Genomic DNA, 12,434 nt, shown 5'->3' on the forward strand with positions numbered 1-12,434 from the left:
AAATGGCTCATGTTTTTCCCACTTGTACACAAATTTTCTTAGCTTATAAAATACTAATTTTGGCATTTATTAATGAAAGTTATGATACAAAGGATAAGTTCAAAGTCAGAATTACTGTATTAAAAATATGTAATTATTTTTTTCTTTAAAAAAATTGTAAACATATTATGATCTAATTTATTTAGAGATCTGAATACCACCCATACATGAAGATACAGTGGCATTTATGATACATCTACTGTTGGTTCAAATCACTTGGCTAAAGGTACTGTCACAACTGAAACGTATTTGCAGGTATTCAAATGGCTCCAACAAGCTTTGTGATTTAATTACAGAAGTAACAGCAGCATTTGAAAGACAATGTGCTTTGTTCAGGAAGGCCAAATAACTGAGATCTTTTTGGGTAGGGAAGGGATTATGTCACTGTCTAGAAATCTTTGATAAACTTGGCTCCTTGCAATGGCAGGCTTTGGGGAGAATGCTCAGCCAAGTAGCACATGTGAGGTCCCAGAAATGTGATGGAAAGAGAAGGATAAAATGGGGAGATCTCAAGGAGAAAGCATAATGGAAGATAAAAACAGTCGTAAGAGAAATTTCCAATCTTAGCTTTGTATACCAAAAAGAACACTGGTATGAGACCTAAGAGACAGTGATTTTTAGTTCCAGCTTGTTTTCTAATCTAAGTTTGGGATTTATGGAGGGAACTGTAATCTCCCTGTGGTTGGAATTTACTACTCATAATGGAAGGATGGCAGGCTAGAAAGACTAAAAGTCTTATTTCCCTTTAGAACTTTGATCCTATCATGCTAAGGAGGCTGCAGATACACTTTATTATTATTTAGAATAATAATCTAAATATTGGGGGCTTTATTATTTAGAAATATGGTTTAAACTTAATAAAATAGAAATAGTGGATACCTTCTTAACTTGATAAAATATACCTTGGTCCCAAAGTGACCACTGTGCTTACTGGGGCAACAATAGAGGCATTTCTACTAAAGTCAGGAACAAAGGATACTGACCTGTCACCACTATTACCGAACACTACTGGATGTTAAATGATACAATTACTAAGAGATAGAAACCAAAAGTACAGAAACTTAGAGAAAGAAATAAAACTATCACAATTTGTGACTGTTATGGACTGAGATATACAACTAAAAAAGTTACTACAAACACTAAGAAACTTTAGTAAGGTAGCAAGATACAGAATTACTAGATATCAATAAATTTCAGATGAATGAACATAGCAAGTTAGAGGATGAAATGGGAGAAGACTCCATTTACAATAGCAAAGGGTTTTTTTAAGTCTAAGAAAACTTTAGAAATATATAAGAATACAATTTTAAAGTATTCCTGAAGGACATAAAGACTTATACAAAGGGAATGGCATACCAAGTTTTTAGATAGGAAGTCTCAGTCTCATTAAGTTGTCAGTTCTTCCTAAGCTAATTTAGAAATTTATTATCATTACAATAACAAGGGCAAAAATTGAGGAAGGGGAGGGGAGATTAATTTAGATAAACAAATTCTAAAGTATACTAAAAAAACAAGAATAAAACCAAAACTCCCCAAGAACTTCAAAGAAACTTCCAAGAAACAAAAATGAGGGGGACTATTACTAGCACTACTTACAGAGTAATATAAAGCTACAATAATAAAAAGTATAGTTCTGACATAAGAATAGACAGATGAATTAATGGAATAGAACAGGAAATCTAGAAATAGACTCCAATGCATACAGAGTTTGGTGAATGATAAATACAGTATCTGAAATCAGTGAGGAAAAGGTAGACAATTCAAAAATTGTCTCTGGACAACTAGAGAGGCATTGTTAAATAAGTTAGGTTCCTGCTTCATACTGCACACTAGGTAAATTCCAAAGGAGCAAAGATTTAAATTTTTAAAAAATCATAAAAATACTAGAAGAACGCAAGGGAGAATTTATTACTTTGGAGTAAGGACTCATTATTATTTAAAATCTGGAGAATTAAAGGAAAAGATTGATAAATACAACTACATGAAAAAAATTAATCTACATGTTCAACATCATTCATGACAAAAATTCTTGACAAATTAGGCATAGAAGGAACATATGTTGACGTGATAAAAGCCATGGGTGACAAGCCCAGAGCTAACATCATATTTAATGATGTGAGGTGAAAGCTTTTCCTCCAAGATCGGGAACAAGACAAGGTGCCCACTCTCTGCATTCCCCTTCAGTGCAGTGCTGGAGGTCCTAGCCAGGGCAATCAGGAAAGAAAAGGCATCAGAATTGAAAATGAAGAAGTAAAATTGTCTCTATTTTCAGATTGCATGATTTTATATAGAAAATTCTAAGGACTCAACAACAAAAAAACCCAAATTGGTTTAATTAATGATTTCAGTAAAATTTCAGGATATAAAATTAACATACAAAAAAATCAGTAACAATTCTATACACTAACAACAAAATTTCTAAGAAATCAAGTCAATTCCATTTACAGTAGTATCAAAGACAATAAAATACTTAAGAATAAATTTAAGGAGTGGAAAAATCCCTATACTGAAAACTACAAGACTCTGATGAAAGAAACTGAAGACACAAATAATGGACAGATATCCCATGTGCATAGATTGGAAAAATTAGTATTGTTAAAATGTCAGTACTACCAAAAGCCATCTACAGATTCAATGCAATTCCTATCAAGATTCCAATGGCATTTTTTACAGAAGTAGAAAAACCACTCCTAAAATTTATATGGGACCACACAAGACCCTGAACAGCTGAAGAGAGCCTCATATCACACTGTCCTGGTTTCAAGCTATGTATAAACCTATAGTCATCAAAACAGTATAGCACTGACATAAAAACAAATAGACCAGTGGAACAGAGTCCAGAAATAAATCCAAGCATATATGGTCAACTATATTTGACAAAGGAGCCAAGATTATTCAATGGAGAAAAGACAATCTCTTCAATAGATGTTGATGGGATAACTGGATATTCACAGGTAAAAAAATGAAACTGGAACTGTATTTTCCATGACTCATAAAAATTAACTTGAAATAGATTAAAGACTTAAATAAGACCTGAAACTGTGAAACTCCTAGAAGAAAACATAGTAACAAAACTCCTTGACATGGGTCTTGGTAATGATTTTTTTTGATATGACACCTAAAGCACAAAGAAAAACAAAAATAAACAAATGGGACTACATCAAACTAAAAAGCTGCTGCACAGCAAAATAAACTATCACCAAAGTGAAAGACAACTTATGGAATGGGAAAAAACAAATTGCAAACCTTGTATCTGATCAGGGGTTAATATCCAAAACATAAATAACTCATACAACTCAGTAGCAAAATAATAATAAACAGTTTTAAAAATGGGCAAAGAATCTGAATAGACATTTCTCCAAAGAAGATACAAGAAAGGCCAAAAGGTTAATGAAAGATGGCTCAACATCACTAGTCATTAGGGGAAGGCAAATCAAAACTACAATGAGATAACATCCTATACCTGTTAGAAATGACTACTGTCAAAAAGACAAGGGATAACAAATGCTGGTATGGATGCAGAGGAAAAGGGAACCCTTCTGCACTGTTGGTGGGGCTATAAATTGGCATAGCCATTATGGAAAACAGTATGGAAGATCTTCAAAAAAGTAAAAATAGAACCACCATATAATCCAGCAATTCCACTTCTGGGAAAATTTCCAAAGGTAATAAGAACACTAACTTGAAAAGATACCTGTACCCTCAGGTTCATAGCAGTATTACTTTTAATAGCCAAGACTTAAAAACAACCTAAGTGTCCATCAATGAATAAATGAATAAAGTGTATATATGTATGTATTTTATATATATATACTTGTATATTGTATATATTTCATTGTGCGTATGTATACAATGAAATACTCCTCAGCCATAAAAAATGAGGAATTCCTACCATTTACAACATTGATGAACCTTAAAGACATTAAGCTAAGTGAAGCCAGACAGAGGAAAATAAGGCATGATCTCACTAATATGTGGACTCAAAAAGAAAAAAAAGACCTAACTCACAGAAAAAGAGATCATGGTGATTACCAGAGTTTGGTTGGGTGGGGAGGGGAGGGGAGTTGGAAGATGATGGCCAAAAGGTAGAAACTTCTAGTTATAAGATAAGCAAGCTCTAGGGATGCAGTGTACAACATGATGACTGCAGCTAACACTGCTGTATGATCTACAGTAAAGTTGTTAGGAGAGTAAAGAGTTCTCATCAGAAGGAGAATTTTTTTCCCTTTATTCTTCTTTCTTTTCTTTTTATTGTATCTACACAGTCAAAAAATTCCATAAGTCAAAAGAAAAATGATCAACTGGAAATACATAAATTCATATCAAGCAAATTCTTAGAATGGTGAGAAAGGATGTATATGAAAGGGTTACAAATTGCTAATACAGGAATTTACCGAAGAGGGATGCTAACATCTGATTGTATATTTTAACTAGAGTGCCAATTATTCTGTCAAATAGAATTATATTTTCTATTTTAATGGAGGAAATCAATAATCATACCACCACCAGTGCAAAATGTGTAAGACAAGCCTGCAGTTGTTTCATAGGACAGCAGTGATGGGCCAGATCGCCTCAGGATTATTAAATTCTGGAAGGATATTCTGTTTACCAAGTTGGTGGTTTCCACCTTGTTTGATGCTGTGTTGTAATCGACTGTGACCATGCTGTGGCTGACACACACGCAGTGGTGGGCATGGGTTTGTGCAGATTAACCCAAATGTGACAAATACAGCAGACCAGCTGTTACCTTCCCCAAGCATGCAGTACAGTCATAGCATCTGCACTTTCACTAGGCTTGTTGTAAATACATAGCTGGTATCTTCATATGCTAATATTCCATCTGAAATATTTTCATTCTCTTAATAGCAACACATTTGATGAATAAATCTGGTACTATGGGAATACAGTTCCTCTTTTGAACAAGAACTTTGTTTGCTCACTCAAGAAAAGAATATGACTATCCCCACTTCCCCTGTCAGATAAATTTCTATCCCACAGAGGAAAAAAATAAGGTTTTGCAATCTCTTCCACTGTTTGAGTTCAGATAGAGAAAACACAACAATATCAGAGGTTTTAATTAAAGAAGTTTGAATGAAAGACCAGAGTTATTGCACCCTGAATGTTTTCAGTGGATTTTTTCAAGTTAAGCCTACCTCCTGGGCACCCAAGTACATACTTCAAATACATAGGTTTCTTTTTTCAGCTCAGTATCACACTTAAAATAGCTAGAGATTTTAGAACATTCCGAGGATACACTGTGTTAAAAGATTGTTATTTCCATGGAAATTTGTATAGGGGTCAGCTGGCATATATTATAGTTCCCACAATATGCCTAAATTAAAAATTAATTTAACCCATAATAAATGAATTGACTTAATTAAAAAATGCTTTTCATGGCTTGCTTCAGGCATTTGGGGGAGGGATGGGGAGCTCCACTCAGCTATTTCATCCTTGCTCTAAGGGTGAAAAGAATATATTCTTTGGACCATGTCAGTGGCACTTGCTCTCCAGCTGGCCAAAGGAAGAGAAAAGAACACAAATATAGGATGCCAGATTAAGAGCAACGATTTTACCAGGAAAAATAAAATGGTAGAAAGCCCATTTACCTCAAAGAGAACACAGATTTATCTGCTCTTTCTAGTATTACTAAAATAAAGTGCTATATCTGGATTACATGTCAAAAGTGAAAGGAACCTTATTTTGTAGCTTAAGCCACTGAAGCCAGAAACACATATTCCAGGGCAGGCTGTTAGGTAATAGAAGCTCGAGGGCTAGCCCCCAGGTTTCTGACTCAGACATCAGTGTATTCCTCACGCCCTTTGCTGGAGAGCTGCTCTTCTCATCAGAGAATTGCACCTTTTGTAGTATAAACCTCCGTCCTTGGAATTTTAACTTGTGATGGGTATGATGATGCATATGCTGCAATGAGAAAGTTCTGAGCACCAAAAAGAAACCAAAAGTTGGAGCATGAGAAAGACTGATGCCCTTATGTGTGATAGAGAAGCTCTGATTAGACAACTCTTTCAAGTTAATAGAAAAAGAAACATCTCTGGAGTGGAGAAGAGGAGTGAGTTCTTCAGGCCCCCCCAAATTTAATGTGTTACTTTTTGGAGAAAGGCAATTTTCTCTTTCGATTCTCTGCTTGCCAAGATTTCAGTACATATGCAGACTAATTCCTGAATGGGGTGTGTTTTCCACTCTACATTAATAAACTCATACTGAGTTTATTAATTATTCTCTTATAGGTCAAGGGATTATGACTGCATTCCTCACCTAAAATTTAGTTTCTAAAAGTGCAACCCTGAGACATGGTGACAATTCCCACCCAGCCACCTCTGTGGGCACTCTCAGCCCCACCCACTTTTACTGCAGTAATCATCTACTTGGTCACATAGAGAGGAGCACAGCTTTAACTTCATTCTGAGAAGAAACTCCCACCTCTAAGAACAGAACTCTCAGCAACAGAGTCACATTTTCTTCTAGGTAACACAATTTTTATTTATTTATTTTTGATTAAGATATCATTGATGTACAATCTTATGAAGGTTTCACATGAGCAACATTGAGGTTATAACATTCACCTGTATTATCAAGTCTCCCCACACACCCTATTGCAGTCACTATCCATCAGCATAGTAAGATGCTACAGAGTCACTACTTGTCTTCTCTGTGCTGTACTGCTTCCCTGTGACCCACCTACATTCTGTGTGCTGATCATAGTGCCCCTTAATCCCCTTCTCCCCACCCCCTTCCCCTTTGGTAACCGCTACTCCCTTCTTGGCATCTGTGAGTCTCCTGCTGTTTTGTTTCTTCAGTTTTGCTTTGTTGTTATACCTCACTTAATTTTTAACTGGCAAATACATTTCCATTTTTTGTTATAAATACTTTCAATTTAGGGGTTATTTCTAAAGTACTTCTGACAAGAGAAAAATTCTAAAAGAAATGAATAAATTCATAGGTAAACATCACATATTTAGAAATATTTACCAATTTCTTCTTCCCTATTCCACCATGAAAATAGCATGTTTGGCTTTTTGGTTAGCCATGACTAAGTCCCTTTATTTAAAATTTGTCTGCCATACCACCTTCTTAGGTCACCATGGGTGGTAAAGTAAGAATCACATTAATTTTAGTTCAGCTGCAATAATGCTGTACCCTTTATAATCTTGGTGGCTTAGACAACCCCCTGGAGCTTCTTAGTCATTATGAGCTCAGTGTTTCTAACAGGGACATACGGCACAGTCCCAAATACTCCTCTAGCTCATATCAGATGCTAACAATCCAATTTCAGCAGTGAGAAATAGGAGGAACGGTGGGGAGGTGGATGCTTTCCTCCTTAACCATTCCAGGAAGCATTTATTTATATCGTGAGCATCATTCTAGACTATAAAATATGTGGGTAGCGGCTCTGCATTGATGATTGTCCATTCCATTTTTGTTTTTTAGATCACTAAAGTTTAAGATGGCTAAAAGAACAAGACAGAGGCCATTCTCACTGTCTTTATAGCCAGTGGTTACAGTATGGCATCTTTTATTTTAGGCAGTATCCTTTTGAGACATTCCTGGAAAAGCAGCACAGTCTATGAGCATCAGAAGGCATGCTGACTTCAGGCAATGAGTAAAACCCTGTGCATGCCAATGAGGCAAAAGCCTTACTATTCAGGGAGCCAAGTCTATCCAGCCATAAATCTTTGACTTATACTATAGAATATTTCTGTATAGCGACAATGATGGCATATTGGGTGTAGGTCTAGACATTATAGGGTGGATTTGTGATTTATTGAGGGAAAGAAATATATAAAAAACAGAATATCAGAGATAGGTTTTTGCCCATAAAAATATGATGTATTTATGTGAGTCCCTAGATAGGTACACACTAAATAGATATCCTTACAAACCACAAATAAAATAGACTAGACAGTACCCAGGTGCTGGACAATTCATCTTTTGTACTTATAAACATTCAAAGTATTTTTCAAAAGTAATTTAATACATTTTTATGTGCAATCACAATAATTTCACACCATGACAAACATTTAAAGAGGATTGAATATGTTTATTAATTCACTAAAAAATAATGCATTTTATTTGGTAGGTGCTATAGACTGAATTGTGTACCTTTAAAATTTGTATGTTGAAGCCCAAACTCCAATGTGATGGTATTTGGAGGTGGGGCCTTTGGGAGGTAATTAGGTTTAGATGAGGTCGTGAGTGTGGGGCCCTAATGCTGGAATTAGGTTCCTTATAAGAAGAGGAAGAGAGTTGTCTCTCTGCCATGTGTGGAGACAGCAAGAAAGCAGCCATCTGCAAGTTGGGAAGATAAGTCTCTGTTGAGAACCTGACCATACCAGATTTCTAGCTTCCAGAACTATGAGAAAATAAATCTCTGTTGTTTTAGCCACCAGTTCCATGGTATTTTGTTATGATAGCCCAAGCTCACTGATACAGTTTGGGTTGAATTAAAATGTCTAAAATTTTGTGAAGCATAATCTAAATGATGAGATGCCAGTTAATTTTAACTCATGAAGGCAATATTTGCAAACATATTAATGATTCATTTTTCTATTTTAGGTAACAGTGATAGAAATATGATCAATGACATTTAATACAAAAGAACAAAACATAGATAATAAAAATTAAAAGCTGGCTTTACTTCTCCTTGTCTGCTCTTTTCACTTTATATTGAGAACTCTCTCTTCCTATATTCATTATTAATCATTCACTCATCTGACAAATACTTATTGAGTACTTAACTCTGCTCCAGGTACTATACCAGGGATTAGGATACAGCTGTAAGCAAAAGTCCCTTCTCTCATGGAGTTTATATTCAAATTGAGGGAGACCGAACAAGGAAAGAAATATTAAATATATAATGCATCATACTGTAATAAGTGCTATGAAGAAACAAAATGAGATAAAGGGTTACAGTACAATGGGGGAGAAGAGTCTGGGTAACAATTTTGAAAAAGTGATCAAGGAATGTCTCTCTGGTGAGACCACATTTGAGCAGAGACCTGAGTCTGTTAGGGAATGGATCTTGGACATATCTGGAAAACCGTGTTCCAGATAAGGAAGTGATATTTTCAAAGGGTCTGAGGCAGGAGCATGCTAAGCTTGTTAAAAAACAAAAAATAAAAAACAAAACATAGCAAGGTATCTGAAACAAGTAAGTGAACAAGACAGAGTGTGGAAGGGGATGGGATTAAATAGGCTGCCAGCAATCCATTCATTTATGCTCAGAAAGTTAAATAGACAGGGAGAAAATCCCCAGAAGGAAGGGAAGAAAGAATAAGAAAGAAACAGTATTTGAGAAGAAAACGGCTGAGACTTTCCCCAAACTGACAATAGTCAAAAATTCAAGTAGCTCTCTGAACATAAAGCAAGATAAATAAAAAAAGCACACCATGGCACATCATAGTAAAAATGTTGACTATCAAGTTAGAATATTAAAACAAAAAAGGTAGATTAACTTTAGCAAGTACCAGACTGACAGATGATTTCTCAAAAGAATGGAGGGAAGTCAGAAGACAATGGAACAGTATCTTCAAAGTGCTGAAAGAATATAACTATAAACCTAGAACTCTCTACCAGTAAAATTACTCCTCAATAATGAGGTGAAAAACAGACATTTTTTCAGGGAAAAATATAGAGAATCTTTCATAAACAGCCTACTATAAGGAAAATTTTAAAGGATATATTCAGCTCCCATATAGAAGATCAAAGATGCAGGAAGGAATTAAGAACAATGAAAAGGACAAATGTGGATAAATCTAAGTGAATTTTAACCAGTTAGGATGGCCAATATAGAAAAGACTAGGAACAACAAATGCTGGCGAGGATGCAGAGAAAGGGGAACCCTCCTACACTGCTGGTGGGAATGTAAATTAGTTCAATCATTGTGGAAAGCAGTATGGAGGTTCCTCAAAATGCTCAAAATAGAAATACCATTTGACCCAGGAATTCCACTTCTAGGAATATACCCTAAGAATGTGGGATCCCAGTTTCAAAAAGACATATGCACCCCTATATTTATCGCAGCACTATTTACAATAGCTAAGATATGGAAGCAACCTAATTGTCTATCAGTAGATGAATGGACAAAGACATTCAGGTCTCTGCTCAAAGACAGTGTGGTACAGATACACAATATGGAATATTATTCAGCCATAAGAAGAAAACAAATCCTACCATTTGCAACAACATGGATGGAGCTAGAGGGCATTATGCTCAGTGAAATAAGCCAGGTGGAGAAAGACAAGTGCCAAATGACTTCACTCATCTGTGGAGCATAAGAACAAAGCAAAAACTGAAGGAACAAAATAGCAACAGATTCACAGAACCCAAGAATGGACTAACAGTTACCAAAGGGAAAGGGACTGGGGAGGATGGGTGGGAAGGGAGAGAGAAGGGGAATAAGGGGCATTATGATTAGCACACATAACATAGGGGTGGGGACACAGGGAAGGCAGTATAGCACAGAGAAGACAAGTAGTGACTCTATAGCATCTTACTACACTGATGGACAGTGACTGTAATGGGGTATGTGGTGGGGACTTGATAATGGGGGGAATCTAGTAATTAACCACAATGTTGCCCATGTGATTTTATATTAATGATACCAAAATAAAAAAAATAAATAAGAGCCAAAAAAAATCTAAATGAATTTTAACTGAATACAGCAATAGTTATAATAATACATTAGGAGATGCAAAGTATATATAAAATGAAAATGCAGAATAATGTCATTCAACCATATTTGTATCAGACAAAGGAGAATTTAAAGTAAAACCATTACTAGAAATAAGTATATTTCAAGGTGATAAGTGGTTAATTTCTTTAGGAAAAGACAATAATTCTACATTTTTATGCACCAGTAACATGGTCCAAAGTAACACATTAAAGAAATATTGACCAAACAAAATAGAGAAATTTTAAAAAATCATAGAACAATTGTAACACAACACTTTCGGATACATCAGAAAAAATAATTTATAAGGATATACAAGGTTTGAACACCACAATTTACATATTTGACCTAACAGTTGAACATAGAACACTACCCCAAAACTGCAGAATACACAGCTTTCAAATACATATGTATCATTATGAGAATCAACCACACGTGAAAGCAAACTACCACAAATTCCAACAAATCAAATACAAAGTAAAATTCTTTGATCACTAAGGAAATGGACTAGATGTCAATAACAAGAATATTTTAAAATGTATAATTCTGTAAATTAAGGAATATACTTCCTAATAAATCATGGGTCAAAGAAGAAATCACAAATGGAAATTAGAACATATTTTTGAAGTGAATGTTCATGAAAATCTGTGATACACTAAAACTGCTTTAAGAGGGAAATTAGTATCTCCAAACATATACATTAGAGAAAAAGAAAAGCTGAAAGGCATTAAGCAAACAACATCCACAATAAATAGAACAACTTAAACCTAAGGAAAATAAAAGGATGCAAATAAAAAGAACAGCAACAAGTAAAATCAAAAGCAAACAGACAATAGGCAAGATCAGCAAAGATGAAAGTTGGTTCTTTGAAATGACAAATAAGCTTATAAGCCAACCCCCACCCCATGGAAAATAATGACGTAGAGAGAGTAAGCTTTAATAACCATTATCAGGAATAAAAGAGGGGATATCATTACAGAGCCTATAAACACAAAAAGATAAGAAAATATTATGAACTTTATATCAATAAATCGTGCATTTTTATAAATATCAAACTTTATACTTAATATTATACACATCATTGTATCTGTTGTTTTAATTAAAAAGTCAAGGAAACATGCATTGTGTGTAAAAAAAAAAAAAAGCATAAGAAGAAACAAAATGTGAACTGTTCTGTGTCTATTTTAAAACTTAATAATTTAAAACTTTCCCACAAGGACAACTCTAGGTCCAGTTGGCTTTACTGATTGATTCACACCAAATAATTAAGGAAAAAATAATATCTATTTTACACAAATTCTTTCAAAGATTAGAAAACACCTTTTGATTCATCTTATGAGACCAATATACCAGCATAACCTTGATTCCAAAGTATGACAAGGGCATTAGAGAGAAAAATTATAGCCCAATTGCATTTATAAACATAGATACAACATTCCTAAGAAAAATGTTAGAGTAAATGAATTCAGAAACACATAAGAAAGATAGCTAATACATAATGATTAAGCTGGGTTTATTTCAGAAATGGAACATTCAAAAACTTAACATTCAAAAATTCAGTCAGTAATGCAACTACTCTATACTGACATAAAATAGAGCAGTGGTTGCCTGGGAGCCTTGTGGAGGGGTGGGTGTGAGGGAAGGGACTGCAGAGAGGAATGGCAGAGAGGCATGAGGAAACTTTTGGAGGGGAGTGATAAATAAATTC

General features: G+C 34.8%; 1 protein-coding gene across 5 annotated transcripts in view; it reads right to left on the reverse strand.

Annotated features, from left to right (window-relative positions):
* ACYP2 (acylphosphatase 2) overlaps positions 1 to 12,434 on the reverse strand; it is a 184,465-nt gene that overhangs the window by 78,067 nt on the left and 93,964 nt on the right. Inside the window, exon 4 of one of the 5 annotated variants that reach the window (XM_073213248.1) lies at positions 1,588 to 2,239. The exons of the other annotated variants lie outside the window; for them this stretch is intronic. Within the exon in view, the coding sequence (XP_073069349.1) occupies positions 2,077 to 2,239 (163 nt within the window). The 3' untranslated portion in view covers positions 1,588 to 2,076. Of the gene's footprint in view, positions 1 to 1,587; positions 2,240 to 12,434 lie in introns of those variants that run through there. 5 annotated transcript variants of the gene reach the window in all.

Source organism: Manis javanica, chromosome 1, assembly GCF_040802235.1.
Source record: "Manis javanica isolate MJ-LG chromosome 1, MJ_LKY, whole genome shotgun sequence".
Lineage (NCBI taxonomy): Eukaryota > Metazoa > Chordata > Mammalia > Pholidota > Manidae > Manis > Manis javanica.